The sequence below is a fragment of the Aythya ferina genome (genome assembly GCF_964211825.1).
Source record: "Aythya ferina genome assembly, chromosome: 3".
Taxonomy (NCBI): Eukaryota; Metazoa; Chordata; class Aves; order Anseriformes; family Anatidae; genus Aythya; species Aythya ferina.
This window is the reverse complement of record NC_140298.1, coordinates 16,241,862-16,266,019: the sequence shown is the minus strand read 5'-3', so window position 1 is coordinate 16,266,019 and position 24,158 is coordinate 16,241,862. Positions and strand designations below refer to the sequence as shown.

General features: G+C 43.5%; 1 protein-coding gene and 1 long non-coding RNA gene across 3 annotated transcripts in view; one reads left to right on the top strand and one right to left on the bottom strand.

Annotated features, from left to right (window-relative positions):
• Window positions 1–11,897, bottom strand: part of LOC311435196 (lutropin-choriogonadotropic hormone receptor) — a gene marked incomplete at its 5' end in the record, with an annotated part of 28,779 nt that extends 16,882 nt beyond the window's left edge. The window contains 2 exons of one of the 2 annotated variants that reach the window (XM_084515924.1): window positions 4,356–4,427; window positions 11,743–11,897. In XM_084515924.1, coding sequence (XP_084372050.1) covers window positions 4,356–4,427; window positions 11,743–11,897 — 227 coding nt within the window. The remainder of the gene's footprint in view (window positions 1–4,355; window positions 4,428–11,742) is intronic. The other variant, XM_084515923.1, reaches the window with a different exon arrangement.
• Window positions 11,898–20,770: 8,873 nt separating this feature from the next.
• Window positions 20,771–24,158, top strand: part of LOC311433679 — a 43,837-nt gene continuing 40,449 nt past the window's right edge. Inside the window, exon 1 of the long non-coding RNA XR_014690895.1 lies at window positions 20,771–21,011. This is a non-coding gene — a long non-coding RNA (uncharacterized lncRNA). The remainder of the gene's footprint in view (window positions 21,012–24,158) is intronic.

The following is a 24,158-nucleotide window of genomic DNA, read 5'->3' as shown; positions in this document are numbered from 1 at the left end:
ATTCCTGCTGGAAGGCACCCCGTGTGGGCAGTCCCAGGCAAGGACTGGCTTGTCCTCCTGCCTAACACCATGGAGCCCATGGAGGTGAGTCCACAAGAAGAGCCTTGCTTCTTCTCTAGCCTTCTTTCTGCCACCTACGCCGGCTCTCAGAGGACCGAGTAGCTGAGCAAGTTGTGGGCCAGCTGCAGGGGGGCTATTTTGTAGGGCCCAGGGCAAAGGCAGGGAAGCAGTGGCCACTGTAACCTCAGCAAGCCTCTGTGATGTCCAACATGAGTGGCCCAAAGGCAGCTGTGCTGGGAGCAGCCTGGAAGATGCGCTCATGTGGACGAAGGAGGAGGGTTGGGGGTGAGCAGAGGGCCCCTTTTCTGGGGCTGGCTCCCCCAGGCCAATTAGCTTGCCAGAGAGAATGGCTGCCCCATGCAATCCTGCCTCAACCCATTTTCCTTCAGATATCCAACGGTTAGAATCTCTTCTTAACAAAAGAAATTACATGTACTGGATTATTTCATGTGTTGTTTACAGATGTTGTGAATTTTCATCTGGATCTATTAATATTCTCAACTTCAACTATGTAAGCATCTGCAAATTTCATCACAAAGCTGTTTTCCTTGCCTTTGTGTTAGGAAGCTACTCAAATTCAGCTCTAATGCTGTTCTTTCCAGTACTATATTCTGTATATATGTTCTATATATTAATTATATATCAAATATACAACTATCATATATTATATAATTATATATTAAATATTTAATTAATATATTCTATATATAATATATATATTAATCTGCATATGTAGGAGAAAGGTCTTCAAAACATTTTTTCCTGACAGAACCGACTGGTATGGCACACAAACTAAACCTAACATTATACTCTGTCAACAACAACAAAAATATTTTCTAAACAACTGAAACATGTCTATAAAATTAGATTCATTATTATGACAGATCTGAAAGCTATCTTACTTAAATTGTAATTATAAGAAAACAATTCCTACTGATGTTGCTATAAAAACCCTTAGACCATTTTTTTTTCCATTTTTAGTAGCAAAGGGGAATTCATAAAGAAATCATATATTAAGTATGTATATATTTCTTACAGAAATATTAATGACTTTTTTCCATAATCAGAATTCAGTAAGATTGATATTTTTGATAGTGCAATGGTTATTCATGAATGAAGATGGATGTAAAACAAGAGGCCTGGTTAGCACTTGATCCTAAGAGACTCAGGGGCTTAGCTCATGCACTGGGAGGGATCAGTACTTGCAGTACTTAAAATGAAAAAAAAAAATCAGGTTCAGGTTCTGAATCGTGAAACCCCAGATCCCATGCTCCTTCCTTTTTTTGCTTGTTTGCTTGTTTGCTTGCTAGCAAACGTGACGCCCATCTACAAGAAGGGCCGGAGGGCAGACCCAGGAAACTACAGGCCTGTCAGTTTGACCTCAGTGCCAGGAAAGCTCATGGAGCAGATCCTCCTGAGAGTCATCATGCAGCACTTGAAGGGGAAGCAGGCGATCAGGCCCAGTCAGCATGGCTTTATGAAAGGCAGGTCATGCCTGACGAACCTGATCTCCTTCTATGACAGAGTGACGCGCTGGGTGGATGAGGGAAAGGCTGTGGATGTGGTCTACCTTGACTTCAGCAAGGCTTTTGACACCGTCTCCCACAGCATTCTCCTCAAGAAACTGGCTGCTCTTGGCTTGGACTGGCGCACGCTTCGTTGGGTTAGAAACTGGCTGGATAGCCGGGCCCAAAGAGTCGTGGTGAATGGAGCCAAGTCCAGTTGGAGGCCAGTCACTAGTGGCGTCCCCCAGGGCTCGGTGCTGGGGCCGGTCCTCTTTAATATCTTCATCGATGATCTGGACGAGGGCATCGAGTGCACCCTCAGTAAGTTCGCAGATGACACCAAGTTAGGTGCGTGTGTCGATCTGCTTGAGGGTAGGAAAGCTCTGCAGGAGGATCTGGATAGGCTGGACCGATGGGCTGAGGTCAACTGCATGAAGTTTAACAAGGCCAAGTGCCGGGTCCTGCACCTGGGGCGCAATAACCCCAAGCAGAGCTACAGGCTGGGAGAGGAATGGTTGGAAAGCTGCCAGGCAGAGAAGGACCTGGGAGTGATGGTGGATAGTCGGCTGAATATGAGCCAGCAGTGTGCTCAGGTGGCCAAGAAGGCCAACGGCATCCTGGCTTGTATTAGGAACAGCGTGACCAGCAGGGCTAGGGAGGTGATCGTCCCCCTGTACTCAGCTCTGGTGAGGCCGCACCTCGAGTACTGTGTTCAGTTTTGGGCCCCTCGCTACAAGAAGGACATTGAGGTGCTTGAGCGGGTGCAGAGAAGGGCGACGAAGCTGGTGAGGGGCCTGGAGAACAAGTCCTACGAGGAGCGGCTGAGGGAGCTGGGCTTGTTCAGCCTGGAGAAGAGGAGGCTCAGGGGCGACCTTATCGCTCTTTTTAGGTACCTCAAGGGAGGCTGTAGCGAGGTGGGGGTTGGCCTGTTCTCCCACGTGCCTGGTGACAGGACGAGGGGGAATGGGTTTAAGTTGAGCCAGGGGAGTTTTAGGCTAGATGTTAGGAAGAACTTCTTCACTGAAAGGGTTGTGAGGCACTGGAACAGGCTGCCCAGGGAAGTGGTGGAGTCACCATCCTTGGAAGTCTTCAAAAGACGTTTAGATGTAGAGCTTAGGGATATGGTTTAGTGGAGGGCTGTTAGCGTTAGGTTGGAGGTTGGACTCGATGACCTTGAGGTCTCTTCCAACCTAGAAAATTCTGTGATTCTGTGATTCTGTGATTCCACGAGATCCTTCCTACTTGCCACTGGGTTCCCATTTACATATGTCTGAGAGAGTTATAGCAGTGATAATAATTTATCATCTGATTTGCAGTTGGTGATGAGTTGCCAAATAGATGATTTAGAGATTTTTAATTTAAAAATATGCATTTTTCAAAGTAACACTAAATCTCAATAAAATTATGAAGTGTTCTATAGTTTTACATCAGACAAATACATTGATTTCTATGCTGTTAATTTGGAGAGATGTATTAAAAGGACACAAAGAAATCAATTAAACGCTCTTATGGAAAGAAAAATGTCAACGAACAAAACATTCTCTATGAAGAATGGGTTATGCATACAGCTTGGGAAAATTTAGTGTCAAATCATAAAGGTAGGAGAACCTTTTTAGATTTAAGTTGATCTGCCATCTAAAAATGGTAAGGTCTCATTAATCGTTCAGATGTAAGTGAATGCAAGAATGCAGTGCCATTAGATTGTACTGTAATACATGTACTTCATTGTAGTTGAATAGATAGGGACATCATTTAGTTTGTTTTCTACTTTCTAGAGCTACAGAAACACAGGAATTTATAATTTGGCCAAAATTGTTTAACCAATGAGCACTAAAAGCTAAACCAGACCAACTGAATCTATTTAGGTGTTTGCACTACCCTCATCCTTCTAGTCTGCCTTCAGGAATGCACCATTAAAGGGTTTCCTATTTTCTCTGTTTCCTGGATAATAGATTATGTAAATCTAACCTATATTTTAATAGCTGATAAAATATGTGCTTTTTATAGGTGAAGATAATTCTAAAAAGCACACCTAGAATAGGAAGCACCATTACCTGTGCTGCTACTTTTAGATTCTGGGGGAGTTCATTCCCCTGTTCTGTATTGCACTGGTGTGGCATCAGCTGTCCTTCAGTGAACACCCCATGCAGATAAAAAAAAAAAAAAAAGTAATGGAGACCCAAAGCTGCCATCTTTTGGTTGCAATAATGACAGAAATAAGGGTGAGACTAGTCTGCCAAGCCTTCTGGTTGGAGTCCTTGATATAAAACAGATACAAAGCCAAGGGAGGGGAAGCATTATGTGCAAAGTTACAGTGCTTGTAAACTGTATCTTCTAAGAAGAGGATCAGTCCTACGGATTCCCTGCCTCGCTTACCTCACAGTGCATAACAGCAAAAAAACCCTTATTTGAGTATTTCATAAATGTATAATCACAGAATACCATAGCTATCATTGCAGCACTAACATTTTATGACAGAAATCTCCTCTACAAAGTGCCTGTCATCAGTTATCAAACTGAATCCAGTTCTCTCTGACATGATTAATGTTTCATTATGTTAAGCAACTGTTAAAGCATACCTTTTCAAATAACCTTTTACATACTGCTGATAAGAAATTATTGGCCTATAAAAATAGCTTATTCTTCCTCTGAATTTTTTTTTCACCAAAAGTGGTTTTTAGCAACACATTTTTACATTATTGTAAAAAGACATTATTTGTGATGGAGGTTTATGACAGAACTTCTAGCAAGACATTAAGGAAAAGTCTACGGAAAATGTTGTGAACTTACATGATGAAGGCATCTCTAAGTCCTTCAAATGCATGTGATGGGATTACTTTTACAGGAAGATGAGTAAACGATCTGAAAAAAAAAAGAAAAGAGGGAGGAAAGGATTGTAAGGCATGGGGTTTCATTGTTTACAGATTGTACACTGCGTAGAGAAACAGTAAAGCTTCAAGTCACTTTATTTTGCCTACAGTTCTTTGTACCTCTACGGCTTGATCCCTTTACCACTGATTTCAGTTAAACAAATTTGAGGGCTATTGTGTCAGTTCCTTAAGAGCATAAATTTGAGATTTGGCTTGGTCAAATTATGATAATAATCATAAACTTTTAGAAAAAAAAATATAACCTTATGAAAATGGGCTTCTATATTCACAGTCAAATGAAGCTAGAGGCCATCTGGAGCTATTTCCTCAGAAAAATGTGGCTTTAATGTAAAGCTTCCTCTATGAAACAATGTTTGTTTGCATTCTTTGGACCATGCTTTTCTCTCCATAATACTGCTGTAATGTTGTGGTGTGGCATCATGAATTCATCAAAAAGCCTCTGGCTATATGCAAGTGCTTGAAAAAGTCCAAATTGGGCCTGATGTATTTTATGTATTTATTTTAAATTGCAGCACTGTGATTTGCTGATTGAAAGCAAGTGTGCACTTTCCTTTTTACATTTTTTAATTACTCTCACTGAGATGTTAATGACACTGTGGGAGGTAGATCTTTTTTTTTTTTTACCATTCTACTCCACATCTGAATTGTAGTCCTTTTAGCAGCCAATTTGTACAGCCATGACCACACTCTCCCTGATAATAGCCATAGCAAAATATTTAACATATTTCAAGACTTTATCTCTGTGCAAAAAGATATTTGCTCTCTTTTGTTTTTTAATTACAGATATCTAGTCAGAGACATTTGTTTCCCATCCTTAAAAACACCCTGTCAAGGTTTTTTGACCGAACTGTTTCTGTTCTTCTAAAAAATTTTTTTTTTTTCCTAATTTTGTTATAATCCTTTATATGAAGACAATTTAAAATGTTTAAGAACTTAAAGTTCACTATAATGCCAGGCTGTCACACATATTTATGTTCTGGGATTACCAATCTAGATGTACACCGGAGACTGGCACCAATTCCTTGCCACAGTCCAATATGATCTTTGGCAAATCATTTAGTTTCCTTACATCTTGATTCCCTGTCAGTAAACTGGGAATAACAACACTTCCCTACCATATAAGCAATGCTGTAAGAATATGTTTGTTTTTGACACCACTGGGATTGGGCCATACTGGTCTCTATAGACATATGCTGGCAGGTTGTGTTGTGTGTGTGCAGGAGCTGTGCTTAAATCAGAAGTGAAGCTAAGTTGTATGTCTTGAGAAATGTATTTGTCCCTTGGGGGACAGAAGTATGCAGAGAATCCTGCAGCAGGGATCGATAGGCAGAGCCAACAGGAAAACACCTTTGGGAAGAAGTAAAAAGTAGAAGCTGAGAAATTGCTCATCTGTAGCCTTGGCAGCAAGAACCTCTTTATAGCTGTACCATCGACTAGAGCTGCTTGGAAAACAAAACATACCTTTTTGTGAGTGTCTACACACACACACACACACACACACAAAAGCAAAAACCCCTACACTGCCCGTCCCCCTGCCTGCAGAAAATCTTTGGCACCAGTGTTCCTCGCTTAGCTACCTCGGCTCTGGAATTCAATTTAAGTGGGATAAACCAGCACTTTAGCTGTAACTTTAACTGTAGTTAAATTGCATGGCAACACTTAATCCATTCTGTATTTCAACATAAATATATATATTTTTTAAATCCTTGTGAATTCACCTTGACAGCTGAAACCGTGAACTCAACTGCATTGACATTACCTCATCCCATTTACAGTCTCACAAAACAGCAAAGGAACAAAGGAAGAAGGCAATTCATAATCAAACATCTCTTAATCCTCAAAGTACTGCTGTAGCACACAGAGACAGTTCCACATCAGTAAAGGTATCCTAAATTTACCAAAAAGGTGTAAAATGTTTTCACTCTCTTCTTGTCTGCTTTACCTTTGTAGCTTGCATCTCAAACCCTGCCTGTGTTAAAGGGAAATAGATGATGTCTCTTTCTAAACTCTATAAACATTTTGAAGATCTGCTAGCCGCTGACCAAAATCCAGACTGTGTACATATATAAGCATTTAGGTTAATACAGTTTTGGCTGTTTGGTGCAGGTTTAATTCTTTCTGAAACCCAGAATAAAGCAAAGCCTTATCTCCTATGCTGAAGCCTCTGCTATTGAACATGACTGATGTTTTTGATAGCACACAGTGCAACCCAAACAGGTACTGGCAGGAATTAAATATCGATTTCTTTCTGATAGCACTCAGATTGTGATACTCAGATGTGACCAGTTATTTGTCTCTCAGAGCTGGGAAGCTTTTGACAAAAAGAAAGAACAAAGTGGGTTTTACAAAGCTTTTATATATCTAACATTCTCATGCTACTATCCGACTTCCATAGCCTTTGAAAGGAGGGCTGCATCCATTTTTAATACAAGTTATGAACACCAGTTTGAAAGAGTGTTGTTAAAGGATGAACTTTTATACTTTTAAGAAAAACTGGTATGTTTCTTTCATATTTGATGCACAATAATTCATGGATACTCACTCCTTGCATTCAATGGCTGACAATACTGCAACTTCAGATAATCAACAGGCATTTCATCCTTGGGACTTGCATCCAGTCAATGTGTACAGAAGGGAGTGGGGAGACAGCCAACCATTTAGGCTTTGAGCAGTGCCTAGCATGTCTGTAAATCCAGCTGGGTTTTCTAGGCAGTAAGGTTTGAAATTGCCAGGCTAAATACATGTAAGACTGTCAAATGACACTGAGAGTGACAGGAATTGTGCATAGATTGACCAAATCCTTTTCTTGCTTGGTACCTAAAATACCATCCAGCATTTGTTTCCTGTGTTGTTGTTCTGAAATAATAAATTTAGAGTGGATTTTTCATAAGGATGGTTACCTTCCTGTTAATAGGAATACCAGGGCCAGTAGGGACGATGAGAGGCATATAAAGAGCAAACTGCCTGTTTCCCCTGCTGTAAACATGTAGAGGTGCCACCTAAGAGCTCTTTGGAAAATTCTTATGGAGTGGTCTGTTCCAAAGGTACCCTGGCATAAACCCACTGTCATACTTTTTTATTAATTCTGGGACGTAATTAAATCAACTTGACTCTGCAATTTTTATCTGCTAAAAGATAAACTTTTATTCCAGCACTACCACACAGACTCAAGCTCCAAGAGGAGCTTTGGGAGGTCTAGGTGCCCAAACACCACATGACCACCAGACAGACAAGAATCCAGCTGAAGAGGACTCAAAGCCCAACTCACTCACACTGCTGAAGAAAATCCCTGCATTACAGACACTGGCCTTTGGAAAAGAGTGCTTAGTTGCACATAAAAATAAATAAATAAATACATAAAGAGCACAGGCTTTCTTTGCAATAGGTATGAATATTACTGCAGCTGGGTTGGCAGATATATGGTTGCATCACTGTTTTGTAGGATTACCCAGAACTGTAATGCCACAAAGGTAGATTCTTGCTAAGAGTGGCAAACATTTTATTCTGTGGTGTCCTTGAACTTAGAAGAATTGAGTATTGATTGACTGAAAATAAGACTGAAAGCCCACCATTTTCCCAGGATTTTTATCAGCTTCTGAGGGCAATGTAAAGCATTGACATTGATTTTTAAAGCCTTGTAGATTGGGCACTATCTACCTGAAATGGGAACTATGAGCTGGATGTACCACACAAACAGTCAGAGTGCTTTTAGCCAGGTGCTAGTAGGTGACACATTATCTCCTACCGAAGACATTTTATTCCTGAAACTGAATTCCACTGTCGATCCTTAAAAAGCCAGGTATGCCCACACTGAAGACATGGTAGAACTGTCTACTTATTCAGCTTTTGCCCTACAGCTTTGGATTGAGTGCCTGATACTAACCATTTGCCACTTGCTCTGATGCAGGAACCCTGTATGCTGGGGGAACACAGGCACAGCAAGGTGAGCTTCACTATGAAATGAGGTTTCCAAAGGGGCAGAAAGGTTTTAGGTATCCAATGTCTATTAATATACAGCCAGAGTTGGGTGCCTGGCCATTTAGACTCTCTTAAATAAGCAAAAGGATGTAGATGCACCATGAAGCTTCAAATGAAGAAAGCATATGTTTTGTTTCAGTGGTGTATTAAAGGTTATTTTTCTGCTGAGACTAAGCAGACACATAGTTGCTATAGCCAACACAGCATACAGAGGTGTCAGGATAATGGAGTTTCTCTAGTGTTTGCCTAGTGCCCAAATTAAAAACATGATCTTGAGAAAAATGTGATCAATTCAGAAACATATAAACAAATAATTCTGCAACCTTTTGGCACTATCGTTGGAAGATTTAAAAAATCTTCCAGTGATAATATGACTTGGCAGGTCTGGTAAGATACAAGATATGTGCTTGAACTGTAAAAAAATAATATCAAAAGTACGTTTGAAAGCACGGATTGTGACAGCATCAGGGCTTGAATTACTTGGGTATAGCTGGCATTACGTACTGGCGTTTATTTTCTTGACTATTCTTGGAAAAAGATGATCTTTAAGGTCCCTCCCAACCCAAACCATTCTTGTTTCTATGATATACCATGACTCCTCTGGTGCACCACAAATATGACTACAAGGGGATAAAAGTAACTTCCTCTTGCTTTGTCTCTCATATACAGAGCTGGGCAGGGGGGAAAAGAGAGCTAAAGACATACTGGTACAGTACGGAAAGCCAGAGTTAGGAAAATGATAAAGCTGGGAAAGATGTGCCACAAGAAAGCAAGAGAAGGAAAAACGACACCCAAGTGGGTAAGAAAATACTAGTATGAAAATCAAAGTAAGAGAATAGGTGAAAGGAGAGTAAAAGAGGTGGAATAGTAACTAAAAAAAAAAAGAGCCAGAATACATGTACACATGTATGGTTAGAGACTGCATTTATTATTACAGTTTCGTAATTTTATGATAAACTATATATTATTAAAAAAAATAAATAAAAAAAAAATCAAAGGAATGGAAATTCAGTAGTGTATTTCCAGGTTCAGTATAAATCAGGTTGGATGTGGCCTGAAGTGGGATGTGGAAGCAGAAGCCACAGCAGCTGGAGAACAGCAGCTGGATAAAATACTTAATGGTGCTCACTGTGTGCTGGCTGCTGCTGGTGCAGCGTAGTCTTTCAGGAGAGCTGTTGGCCACACTTAAGTGAGGTGACCATTTGCTCCCCATTTCTCCTGTTATATTTGTGATGTCACATCCATCCTACTGACAGTGGGTGGCATGGGAGTGACTTTTGCTTGGTGTCCCACCCCTGGCATAGGCAGCAGGAGGGATCTCACAGAGTTGTCTCTCTAGCTGGGGTCCCATTAACTTACTAAGCAGTGAGTGTTTGCTCTGTGGGGGTGTTAAACTGTGGGGTGGGGATTATAACTCAGAGGGGAGAGGTGCCCTATGGCAGCGTGTCCCACTTGACATTCATGCACTTCTGGAGCAGATGCAGCAGGAGGACATGCAGCCGATGGCTGGGATCCGGCCCTTTTTGCCATACCCCTCTGGACATAAAGGGCATTTCCAGGAACTAAACATGTCTGCAAATGCAAACTGAAAGAGAGGGATTTTTTTTTTTCCTTTTTAATGTCTGAGTATAATATTTCACAGGAGTACTGAGCAGAATTGTGGTTGAACTCTTATCTGACTGTACAGTTGGCTTCTGCAGCCAGCCTAATAGTTGTGCTCTGCAAACAACTGCAAAGTTGTTATAGTAAAGGTTAAAGGGAAAAATCCTTCCATTATCTTTGTCTATCATCTACCCTGTTGATCTGAGTGAAATATAACTGGAAGTGGCCATAGGCCACTGTTTTAACCTGGATCATTGAGGTGGAGATGTGGTTTCTTCTTGGAGTGACAGATAGAAAAAAAAAGAAAAAGAATAAATAAAAAAAAAAAAAGAGAGAGAGAGAGAAATCACACACATTTAGAGCTTTTGATAACCTTTCTGGGCTGTGATGTGACTACAGACAGATGTGCAGCTTACTAACGAACGCACTAAAGCCCTACAAAAACTGGCCTTCCCATCTGCTTCTGCTGCAGCAGGGATCCTGGATGTGACTGATCCCTTGGCCACTCTGTGTGTGCTACAAATGCCATGAAAGCAGTGTACTTGTTGCAAGAGGTATGGAGAATTTCTCCAGCACCCATGAACTTTGCTTCCTCTGACACCAGAGTAACGCAGGGAAATGGGTAGGAAAAAAACTCAGGACAGAGATGTTTCTCAAAACTGACTTTGCAGGAACGATTTACATGTCTCTAAACTAACAGAAATTAATATTTCTTGCACATATCAGTTCTCAAGCTAGGGAGAAAGGAAAGAGAAGATCAGGGACAGCATCATCTCTGGGGAATTTCAAGAGCATATGAAATTTACAAACAAATCAGATGAAAATGTAAAACAATGGCTTTGTTTCCAAAAGGGGCACAATAAGAAAAATCCAACCAAGGGATCCTCGAAACAGCAACTATCTTATCTGTTGTTCCTCTAATCCCATATTTTGACGCCATGATTGTTTAGATAAGTGCCGCAATTGGGCTTGTAAACTGTACAACAATGCTTAAATACTTACAAATATCACGTATTTGGTCTGCTCTGCTAGATTTTGAGCTCAGAGCATGGTGTTGGAGCGGGGTCAGGGGATCCCCGTGACTCCCTTTTGTTACAATTCTGCCCTAATTCCCAGGGGTGCATTAGGCAGAAAGACGCTATGAACCTCTTCACAGAGAGCCCAAGAGCTGTCAGAGCTCCTGGCAGCTTTTTGACTGCTAGGGCTGAGAACAGATGTCCGTGAATCGGACCTCAGAAAGTTGCAACACGTGCTGACAGTGAGTTGGATCGCAGAAGCGAGCACCACTAGGGTTTTGCTGCTGAACCACAGAGGCCTTTGAATTGCACAAGCTTTGAGAGAAGAGGCAGTGAGAAGACAAGCAGATTTGTGAAAACAAACAAACAAACAAACAAAAAAAGAAACAAAGAAGACAGAACTGAAGGAAGGTTTAAGAGCAGATTTCATCCTTTTTTAATCCAGTTCCCTGAAAGTTATTCCGGCTGATTTTGGAACACGCAAGCCAGCTTTTGCCATAAGAGGAGGATAAACCCAGCAAGTTCCCACAACTGCACCGCCACTGCACCTTTTGCAGGCTGCCAAAAGACCCGCACCGCCCCGGACACGGACCCTGGCTCCCCTCCAGCCTCCAAACCCCGCGGGTTAGCCCCATCCCGAGGCCAGGCGGTGCGGGGCGAGCCCCCCTGCGCGCACCCCGCGGTACTTACGCGCGGGCGGGCGCGGGGCGCGCCCCGGGCGGCGGCGGGGGGCAGCGCAGGGCGGCCTGGCTGCAGGCGCAGCGGTGCGGGCAGCGGCCCCCCGCCGCTCCGGGCATCATCATCATCAGCAGCAGCAGCAGCAGGGGCAGCAGCGGGGGCAGCATGCCGGCCGCACCGTGCCCGCTCCGCGCCTCGCTCTGCCCGCAACCCGCGGCCGCCGGACCCCCCCGAGCCTCCCGTCCCCGCCCCGGGGCGGGCTCGCAGCCCCGGGGGCGAGAGGCGTGAGGGGGATGCTCCGGGATGCGGGGGGCCGGTGGGAGCTCGTTTCAGGTTGGAGTCCGTAGCGGGGTGTTCCCGGACAGCTCCCGCTCGGCTGCAGTGCCCGGGATCCCCGTTTGTCCGGGTGTGAGCTGCTCTGAAAGTTGGTGTCCAAAACCACGGCGCTGTCCCCTTAGCCGGGTGAACGCTTAGGGTGCGGATACAGCAGCCTCCTGGTGGGTGGCAGTGTCTGGGGTACCAGCATCTCTGGATACGCTCTTATGACTCCATGCACACACTGATAAAGGTTTGTAATTTGCCTGCCGAGTGATCAAAGAGAGTATTTCAGAGTGCGTGACTTGGTGCTTTGTGATCACTTTGAGTGAGTGGATGAAGTAATCGTGCCCAGGACTAGCTATCTCCCCAAAGGTCCATTCATTTTGTAATAATAATTATTTTCACATAATTATCACTATTGCTATTGTTATTTTTTTTAATGCTGCTATAGTTTATAGAAGCTATAGTCAGAAATCAGGACCCTATTGATGGCAAGTGATGGAGAAACACTCACAAAACATGACAATTGTTTCCCAGAGAAGCATTTGCAAACCAAGTGTAAGGGTATTGTAACATCAAAAACTACCTTATCTAGAGGTTCCTTGAAGGAAAGGTCAGAGAATAAAGGAGGGGTTAACCAGCATGACATGGGTTTTGCCTGAGACAACTCTTTGAATTGTTGCTTTGTAATCACAGCATCAGATAACAAAGACTTTTAGAGGTTCAGGCATTTAGGCTCAAAATGTGAGACAGCAAGTGGGGCATGTGAGACGTGCGAGATCCTGGGTATCCCTGTATTCTCAGTGGGGACTGGGAGCAGGATATGGTTAGCAAGCACTGGGCAACTCCCCTGGACTTGCCCCAACAGCATCCCCTGTGTTCACCTGGGCTGGGAAATAGAACAAAATTTTAGGTGGTGGGGTAGGGTGACAAAGCCCAGCTCTGCTGTTCAGCTTGAGAGTGCCACCATCCACTCAACCTTTTCTTCTTCAGAGTCACCTACCCCATTTTAGTTGATAATGATACCAGCTTTATGCTGACCTTATGATGGTTCTGAAGTGCACTCCAACAATTCACTCTGCTGTGCTTGGAATACTCTTTTACTCCATCACTACAGCAGAGTTATTCTGGTAGGTGGTCTACCTAATTCCAGCTAGCATGTGCCTTTATATTGGTCTGTCCTACTCCCCCCACCTCCATGTCACCTTTGACAACCAGGGAAGTGGTGGGGTTATGAAAGCAGGAGACTGACTGAGTTGAGTAAGGACCTGCACATGTGAAGTTCCTTGAGGTCTTCCCAAATGGTGCTGCTAACCCTTTCCTGACACTCTGGGCTCCTGCTGTCATCAGTGGTTGTCTGGGATCTTGTAGCTTGGTTTCCTATGGAAAGAGAAATCAGTGAGGAAAAGTCTGGGTATGTTCTTGTGTTATTTAAATGCGAATTGTACAAATAAATCAATTTGGGAAGGACATAGCCAGAGGACAAGTGAAAAGGTCCCTTCTCAAGATGCCACCTGCCAATCCAGTTCTTCCTGAATCATCTGTACTCAGACGTGATAGTAGGAACCAAATTCCATACTGCCAAATAGTGCATCTGTCCACGAAGCTGCCTCTACTCCAAGCTGGGAAGAGTGAGTGGAGCAGCACTGCTGCACTGCTGAGTGACACCTTGACACCTACCATCCCTCCTTGCTTGGCAGGTGCTGCAGGATCCACAGGACCTGCATTATCTCCATCATTTGGTGGTTTGCAGAATTTTGTTGATCAGATGTATTTAGGAATATTGTTAGCAAGGGTGCCTAGCAGTGTGTGGCACCGGAGTGCTGTGCCTGCCAGGAGTGGTGGCACTGCTGGGCATGTGTCACGCCTGGGGAGACACAGCAGCACCAATGTTCATGTTGGGATGGCAGCTTGTATGGATTGAACTAGCTTGAATCTAGCTGTTTTGGGTAAAGGGTGTTTCCTAGCTGGTGGTGGTTGTGGGGCAGTGTTCAGTCTGCCATCAGACATGTGCTGCAGGTGTCGGAGCAGATCAAGATTCATTTTATCTCTGAGCCTTCCTTTCCCCTTGCCAGCAAATTTGTCAGAGAACGGGAGAGCATCACGATTAGCTATATAATTATAAATCAGCTTGTTTTTTATGCATCTTTATGCTCATGTGTGTAGAGAGTATATATCTTGACATCACCTGCAAAAACCATTTAATAATCTGCAACAATTAAACATCCTTAATTCTATTCAGCTCACTGATCTGCATTCAGCTCTCTAATTTACCTAAGCTGTAACAGGGAATCTTGTACACATTCTAGTAAGAAGCAAATCCTCCCCCCCAATCCCCAAGCATCCCCATCCCTGAGACTCCAGCCTTCAGTTAATATATATCCAAAATTAATTAGTCATTATGCAAAATTTTAGGCATGTGTAGCCTTATACAGCTCTGTAACTACACATACAAATAGTTATACACCTCCATTCATACACAGCAACATGGTCGTAACAAATGGCACTACATATATTGCACAGTTCAGAGAACCAGCTTTGTTTTGGCAGTACCTAAGAAGGATCTTAACTTTGATGATGTGTTGAAGTTTCACCGAAGTTCCAGGGAATTAAAGATGTTATAAGGATTTGCTTCATGTTATTCCTCTGACCAAACACTGGCATAACCAGGAATAGCTTTACACATGTTGGAGAGCTTTTCTGAATCCTTGTCTCAAGGCCACTTTGCAGAAGTGTGCGTGAGCCCTTCTGCACACAGAAATTGTACCAGTGATAACAGCCAGGAGGGCAACAGCTGGAGGTTGTAGGTTTGTGCTGTGTGGGCAAAAAATGTAAACAGGAAAATCCTGCAGTCCTTATTCCACCCAATCTCCCCTTGATCTCAAATGTCGGGTTGATGGAGCAAGGACTGAGAGATTTGGCTCAGAGGAACTGTTGCAAGATATGACATTTTACATTAGGTCTCAGACCTGCTGACCCACTTTGCTGGAGAGCAACTCGTAACTAGCAGAAGTTGTAGATCCAATTTAGGCCAGTTTTTCTAATTTACTATCTTTTCCTCTCTTTCTCCATTTGCTAACCTTAACATGCCTTTTTACATTTCCTCAGAGAAGCAGTGCCAGTGGAATACTCATGTGTAGAAAAAAAATGCTTTTGAGATACAGAACACAGCTAATTATGGCACTACAATTAGTTGAATGCCCTTAACAGAGTCTGAGGAGGGAAATGATAGTGCAGCATCTGCTGTACCATATGCTTTTCTAGTTTCCAGAAGATAACAGTGGGCATGTAGACTGCGATGGATTGTGCTCTCTGCCTGAAGAGCAGAGCAAGCTACAGATGCTCCAGTATTTCTTCAACCTGAACTTGGTTAGAAATGTATGATGCTGCATATGTCTGTCATGATGAATTATGCTTTCTTGGCTTAAGACTCTATTATGCAGACAGACTTATGTTGATGCAATGCTAATTTATATCCCATTGTTCATGAGTGCATACTTCATCCTGAGAGGAGATATCTTAGCAAGAATAGTTTAGAGGTAACAGGCAATACAGCATTGAATGAGTTTGTGCTTGGCTCTGAGGTGCTTCTCACTTCCCGTGGAATTACCATATAAAAGAGAAGAACTGCTTCTTTCTGCATATTTTTTTTTCCCACTATGGTATTGGAAAACTGAAGTGGTCTTCTGTGCACTGTTCAGTGAACTAACTTTGCTTTGTCCAAAACATCACAGAATAGTTCTTGTTAATATACTTTTCAACATCCTAAGCTATTCTCTAACTACAGTTAAATTAGAGCTGACAATGGTTCAGCCACCTTAGTCAAACTCTGCTTCAATTTTAACACCATCCTTCTGCTCCTTCCTCTTACTCTATTTTTTACCATGCTTTCAAAATATTTCACTTTCTTTTGCCTTAACCAAGCCCATAACTCCAAAATGAAATGCATTTGTAATGGCATTATTAAAAAAGTATGTCAGTATAGCCACAAAGCAGCAAACAGTAAGTGAATTTGGAGCACAACCATGCTCCTAAGTAGTGATTAATAGAAGACTTTGTTTATAGAAAGCTGGTTTCTGTTTAGCCAATTACTTAATGATTGATTCTCTCTTCCCAGTTTGGCAGTGTTGTGCTGGGCAAAGGTTTACTGGAGTTTGGGGAATAGGATTTTTCTTACTTGGGCCATAGTGTTCCTTCTCTGGCCAATGCATCCGTTGCCTGAGCAGCTCAAAGTCAGCCCTCCGAAAGTCCAATACAGCGGTTTTACTGGTCCCCTTCCTGACCTCGCCAAGAATAGTGAACTCCACCATTGCGTGGTCACTCTGCCCTAGACAGCTCCCGACGATCACGTCCTCCACCAGTCCTTCTCTGTTTGTGAAGAGAAGGTCTAGCGGGGCACCTCCCCTGGTAGGCTCACTAACCAGCTGTGTCAGGAAGCTATCTTCCACGCTCTCCAGAAACCTCCTAGACTGCTTTCTCAGGGCTGTGTTGTGCTTCCAGGATATGTCAGGGAAGTTGAAGTCCCCCACGAGTACAAGAGCTGATGATTTTGCAACCTCTGTCAGCTGCCTGTAGAATTCCTCATCCGTCTCCTCATCCTGGTTCGGCGGTCTATAGCAGACCCCGACCAGGACACTAGCCTTGTTGTCCCTGCCGATCCTAACCCAAAGGGACTCGACCTTGTCATTCCCAACCTCGAGTTCTACAGCCTCGAAAGACTCTCTAATATAGAGAGCCACACCACCACCCCTTCTATGCTGCCTGTCCCTTCTATAGAGCTTATAGCCAGGCATTGCAGCACTCCAGTCATGAGACTGGTCCCACCACGTCTCCGTGATGGCAACCAAGTCCGGAGGGCAGACCCAGGAAACTACAGGCCTGTCAGTTTGACCTCAGTGCCAGGAAAGCTCATGGAGCAGATCCTCCTGAGAGTCATCATGCAGCACTTGCAGGGGAAGCAGGCGATCAGGCCCAGTCAGCATGGCTTTATGAAAGGCAGGTCATGCCTGACGAACCTGATCTCCTTCTATGACAGAGTGACGCGCTGGGTGGATGAGGGAAAGGCTGTGGATGTGGTCTACCTTGACTTCAGCAAGGCTTTTGACACCGTCTCCCACAGCATTCTCCTCAAGAAACTGGCTGCTCTTGGCTTGGACTGGCGCACGCTTCGTTGGGTTAGAAACTGGCTGGATAGCCGGGCCCAAAGAGTCGTGGTGAATGGAGCCAAGTCCAGTTGGAGGCCAGTCACTAGTGGCGTCCCCCAGGGCTCGGTGCTGGGGCCGGTCCTCTTTAATATCTTCATCGATGATCTGGACGAGGGCATCGAGTGCACCCTCAGTAAGTTCGCAGATGACACCAAGTTAGGTGCGTGTGTCGATCTGCTTGAGGGTAGGAAAGCTCTGCAGGAGGATCTGGATAGGCTGGACCGATGGGCTGAGGTCAACTGCATGAAGTTTAACAAGGCCAAGTGCCGGGTCCTGCACCTGGGGCGCAATAACCCCAAGCAGAGCTACAGGCTGGGAGAGGAATGGTTGGAGAGCTGCCAGGCAGAGAAGGACCTGGGAGTGATGGTGGACAGTCGGCTGAATATGAGCCAGCAGTGTGCTCAGGTGGCCAAGAAGGCCAACGGCATCCTGGCTTGTATTAGGAACAGCGTGACCAGCAGGGCTAGGGAGGTGATCGTCCCCCTGTACTCAGCTCTGGTGAGGCCGCACCTCGAGTACTGTGTTCAGTTTTGGGCCCCTCGCTACAAGAAGGACATCGAGGTGCTTGAGCGGGTGCAGAGAAGGGCGACGAAGCTGGTGAGGGGCCTGGAGAACAAGTCCTACGAGGAGCGGCTGAGGGAGCTGGGCTTGTTCAGCCTGGAGAAGAGGAGGCTCAGGGGTGACCTTATTGCTCTTTACAGATACCTTAAAGGAGGCTGTAGAGAGGTGGGGGTTGGCCTGTTCTCCCACGTGCCTGGTGACAGGACGAGGGGGAATGGGCTTAAGTTGAGCCAGGGGAGTTTTAGGTTAGATGTTAGGAAGAACTTCTTTACAGAAAGGGTTGTGAGGCATTGGAACAGGCTGCCCAGGGAAGTGGTGGAGTCACCATCCCTGGAAGTCTTCAAAAGACGCTTAGATGTAGAGCTTAGGGATATGGTTTAGTGGAGGGCTGTTAGCGTTAGGTTGGAGGTTGGACTCGATGACCTTGAGGTCTCTTCCAACCTAGAAAATTCTGTGATTCTGTGATTCTGTGATTATCTTTAACTGAACCCGAACACACAGTTGTAGGTTTCAAATGACGCAGGTGTGGCTCCTTGCTTGCAAGAATGAGTGCATGGATTGGGATAAACCTGAACAAGCAGTCCATGGACTTATACATGTGCATTATAAAGCTAAAACTTAAAGGGTGGATAAGGTTTGTGGTATTGTAAGTTGTAAGCTTTATCCACTGGATGACAAAACAAGAGTTTTTTGATCCAGTAATCCATACATCAGTTGGATCATAAATTAAATAATCAAGTACAGCGTGGTTTTGGAGTCCCTCTTCTGCAGACTTTCTTTCACATTCTTTTTCATCTTTGGCTGTTTATGTTGTCTCAAAATGTCAAAAGAGGGTAATACAAAGAGGGTAATACAGCCATTCATAATCAGACCTGTTACTGATTCTTCTCTCACTTTTAGCATGCATTAAGCACTGATTTAAAAACTACTTTATAAAACATGAAAGCCATCATGAGGAATGAAGGAAGCCCTGCGCTTCTGAATACGTTTGATGCTTGCCCCATTGAATTCAGGAAGAAGGGATTATTAAAAAGATAAAAGCTGTATCTATATCAGGAGCTTAAAAACACTCCAAGGGAAATAAAATCTGTTGTGCTTAGCTGCTGTAATTTAAGAGCCAAATTTTGCTCTCATTTCTAATGGCATAAATTTGAATTTGATTGACTCTGGATTAACACTGCTGCAAATGAGATAAAAATATGACTTCAGAAGTTCATAAGGTAAGAAGCAGTTTTGCACTCAACCTCGTTCACTATCTACGTGTGTGCTCCTACTGCTGTGTGCTTTGGCATCTCAGCCTGGTAATAAATCTATGGCACATTTGAATTCTTTTTAATGGTCCTAATCAGAACGAGTATTTTTGATTCTGATACCAGATGTGGTCAAATTGGTGAAATTCCACTGAGAAATTCCAGTTCGTCATTCCCATGATAGTTGCATTCTGCATGCTCCTGATATTTTAGTCCAAATATTTCATGAACTGTCATGTTCAAAAGGGATTGCAATTGCATTTAGTTTCTATTGCTAAATAATACAAGCTAGTTTGTGCGGTTCTGACAATGTGGGGATTGATAACAGAGAGTCTAAAGAGATTGCAGTAATTTCAATAATATCAGTTTAATAGTTAATACAGATTCATTATACAAAAAATGACAGCTCACAATCTGTTGATAAAAAAGAAAAAGAAAAAGAAAAAGAAAAAGAGAAAAAGAAAAAGAGAAAAAGAAAAAGAGAAAAAGAGAAAAAGAAAAAGAGAAAGAGAAAAAGAACTGCCCACACTGTATGGATTGAAAAATACCCTTTTTTGGGGGACAAAAATTACATAGTGGATTGGAAAGTGGTTAATGCATTTTTCTGAGTTTTCATTAAAGTAGGATTTCTTGAGACAGACAGATAGACAAATATATGTAAATGTATAAGGGAAAAATAAATCAAAATCTCAGTGTTCATTTCAAAACAGAATATTGTTAGCCATCCTCAGCTTGTTCACTTTCTTACCTCTTCTGCTGACACCCAGTAGGGTTACATTATTTCAAGGTCAGTATTTCCAAGGGTGATTCTTTCCAAGGGTGCAGGACACTGTGTAATTGGCCATCAGTCAGAAAATGCTTTTATACTGATAAAGTATGTAGGAATGTTTTCTACTTGTCCTGACACGACTCACAAAATATACAGCTTTTCTTCCCAACTCAACATCAAATCAATGGAATTTGTCAAGTGTTCGGGTAATGAGCTAGAGCAGGCTGTATGTTTTTGGAGGATCTCTGTGTGTTACACTGCGAGGCCAAAATACAGAAAACCAAATGTTTTCAATTGTCTTGACAACCTGTCCCCCTGCATATACAGTGCTTAGTAGCCTTAGAGAAGAAAGATTATTCTGTAACCCCATCTAATGATTACTGGCACCAATACTAGAAAAATGAAAGATATCTTGATTTGCACCAATGTGGAGTAAGATCAGAATCAAGGTCTAAGTGACAGAGACTGCCAATTTATTTGTGGTTACTCCTCTTTTTTCAGTAAGTGCCTCACTGGTATAAATAAAGTTAGTCTAATGACTGGGAAAGGCACATGAGGGGTGTCTGTGTCTTTCCTGGGTTCAGCTGTGAGGTGTTTCTTTCTTTTTTTTTTTTTTTTCTTTTTTTTTTTTTTTTCTTCTTCTCCGAAGGTCAATAGTATCACCTGGTGATGAAGAGCTGGAGCAGACATCAAACTTCTCTGCCTAGCTTTTATCTACCTGATCTCCCCAGCAGCACCCACAGTTTAGCATGTAAGCTTCTTGAAAAGCTCATGCGGAAAATCAGCAGAAGCGATCACAAATTACACAAACATAATAAAAAGCCACCCAGAGCAAGGAACTTGGGGCACTGTTGTGGATATGAAGCCCAGTTCACACCAGAGTGGGTTTGCTGAAGGCAACCAGCTGCATCCATTCAGGATCCTGAGTTGCAAATCTCTACATCTACCATTTAAAAGCAAGGAACTCTACTGAGCTTGCTCTTTTCTTTTAAAGAGATTGCATAGAAAGAAGAAATGCTGCTGCCTCTAAAATGAAAGGAGGCTGGGTCTGGTGCCTTTCTTGCTCTAAGAAGATTTGGATTCATGTCTATCACCTTCCAGATGAGCAGTAAAACTCCTGGCTAGGACTTGATCACCTGCAAGCTGCTGCCTTGAGCTGTACAGAAAGGAATGCAAGAGGTAATTTTCCTTTTGTGGTTTAAGTTCCTAGAATTTTTGCCTGTGTATTCCCCCCCCCCCCCAATTTCTAACTTGGATTAGCTGAGAATTCTTCACTGATGTGGCATTATTGTTATTCCTAGTGTTTATTATTAACATCCTTTTGAGATCTATATCCACACAGTTATTCCTGGAATACTTCTTCACAATTTTTGTTTGCATCTGAAATGGAAATTCCAGATATTTATTGACTTAAGGGTGAAAAAAATACCCTTCCTCTTAAATCTCTATACTCTCTTCTCCAGCTGACCTCACTCTTTCCTTTAGTTTCTCAGAGTTTGCACACTTGGAACTCACAGCCTCTTGTACAGACCTTCTTTCCTTCCTCTTGGTTAATGCCAAATAATAGTTTCATCACTTGCTCCAGGGTTACCTTGCATGAAGGACCCTCATGTAATTGCCTCTGCTAATTAGCAGGAAGATGGTGTGATGGGTAGGTGTTGTGTGTGTATCCAAAGGGTTTTGATTCTTAGCCCATGGAAGTCAATTGCAAAACTTTGCCAGTACAGAATTGCTATAGCTGTAGAGTATTATCGTAACATCTCTTTAATGATTTGTTATTGGCACTATTCCCAAAATCTTTGTTAAGCGAGTTAAAGAGCAACAAGAGCAAGCACAGACACCTCCTCCAGCTGCTTCAGTGCAGGACCACTCCTGTCTGGCTGCTGGGGCCCAGCCTAGTGCCTGGGAACGCAGGGTCTCTGCCCAGGCTGGGGAATGTGGCTGATGCTTTCCTGTTTGCAGGTTCAGCTGGTAGCAAAGCTGATCACCTGTCCCAGAGACACCCAGACAGGACACATGTATATGACCAGCCACAAAGGCTGCCTCAAACATCACTTACACATAGGTCTCACCTAAACATAGACACAGACAGAGGAGACCCATTCCTCTGGAGACCCATTCTCCTGACACCCTGGCCTGGACTGAAGTCCCACGCTACCCCAGCTTAGTTTGTTAGCAAATACACATGCTCCTTGCACACCAGACACAGATACTGCCTCTACTTTCCCTCCCCCCCTCCCCCCAGCCCCTCCACTGTAGCTGGCACCAGGCTCAATGGCTGTGACCTGTGGCCCTGCTCCAGCTGCCAGTGCAAAACTCTCACTTGCACCAGTCCCTCCCAGCAGGTGCTTTGTAAATAAGCACTGCTCCCACCGGGGTGGCATGGAGTAGAAGACACCCACTTGCTCTAGCATCTGATGCAAGGACCCCACATGCTCCAGTAGCTGGCACCACAGGCTGGGGGCCTTGTTAGCCCCAGGAATTAGTATGACTGAGAGGTCAGTTTCTTGTTATTGTTTCCCACCTTAGAAGTCCTCCATAAGACAACCCTTCTGAAATAAACATTCCTATGTTCTTACCTGCTCTCATAAATCAGTGTGAGTGACCAGACTTGGTTCCCATCACTGCCTCTCTTTCTCATTATGTCTTCTTGCCTTGGGAAAGGTCCTTGACCAGATGCTCTTAAAGGAGTGCTCTCCTTCTACGTACCATTCCATTTGTGTTTACTAGGTATATGTTAGGAAGCTAAGGCAAACTGCTTTGTGGTGGTGTTTTAATGGGCTGGTGGTGAGAATCAGGATAGAGGGGCGGTGGGTGCCACTAGAGGGTGCTCGGGCCATGCAAAGTCACCATACACTGCCAGGCACAGCAGATGTCAGAAGGCAATTGAATACTCCTCATTAGGCTACACTCTTGCTTGTTGTTCCACTAAGTTCAGCATACTCTGGACAAAATGAGCATTTTATTTCAGCCTCATCAGTGCTGGTGTCGTCTTTTAATACTAGCATAAAGAGTATAAAAGTGAATCCTTGGGTAATGGCTCATGTCACCAAAGCCCAATGAAGTGGGGAAGGGCCACAGATGGCATCTTGGTATAGCACTTCTGATTATTTATTTATTTAGATTTGGACTCACCATCTACTTTCATATATTAACATGAGATGGATCACTGACCACCTTCTCCTATGTACAACCTCTGAGGTGTCCCTCCTCTGATGTTCTCCTTCACCCTTGACTTCTTCTGAATGTAAGAAGTTACTGTTTCCCCCCACAAATGCAATCTTTGCATTCATGCCAGCAGAGCTTGCCTTGGCCTGTTTCAGCTCGTTTCAGTCCATCCCATTGCTTCTTCTCTGTCCCTGCTAGCTCAAATTCCCTGCAGAACAAGTCCCTGAATCCAGCAGGGCTTTTCCAATATGCTTGCTGCTAGGCTGACAGCAAGTGGGCAATGCTACCCTGACTTAACTGTCATTCAGGCATCCACAGGAGTTTTTTTTTTTTTTTTTTTTTTCTCTCTCACTGTTTCCAGACTCCTCCTTTCTTACTCCTTTAGGTGCTAGCTTCTTCTGGCCACGTTCACCTACTTTCCACTGACAAACCCTAGAAGCCAAAGACAGCACCAGCTGTAGGTCTGATGCAGTCTCTGCCATGCTTCTTGTAGGCTTATCCTTGCATAGAAGTGTGACTTTTTTTGTGAAGGGGAGCTGGAAAGGGTTCAGGCTTAGCCAGCCAGCAGTTTCTGCATGCCCAGATCAAGCACCCTTTGGCTCAACTCTCCCATCTCCACCTCGATCCTTCTTGGCTCCAATTAAATGTTGGTTTCTACATATGGTTGCTAGAGAGAGGAGACCATTTTCCAGAGGGAAAATGAAGCAGGAGGATATGGAGGAGTGAGAGAAATATCAGAAAGTCATTTCTTAGTGCTTCCTCTACTTACCCTTTTCTCTTCACTTTCTCAGGTGTATTATGCCCCCTCCTAAGGGCAAGCTGGCCGCAGGATCCTAAACATTCTTTGTTGTAATGAGGGCACTTCTTAGTGTGTCTTCTGGGTATGGGACCAGGTGATATCACTGTGAGGAGTCAGTTGCTTTAATCATATTCTTTAGCTGCTTTAGCTTAAAATAAGCAGGAACGGAGTGCGCTGCTTCTGGGTTCATGTGTAATTGCTGCAGCCATAGAGATGAAATTCATTCAACACATCTCTTGTTTGTGAAAAATACAATGTAGAGGTCAAGATAGTCCCTTTCCACACCTTTCCTCATTATTTTTGAGCTGTGTGTTGTTTAAAAGAGTAGCTGAGAAACTGGGAAAAAATATTGAATAGTC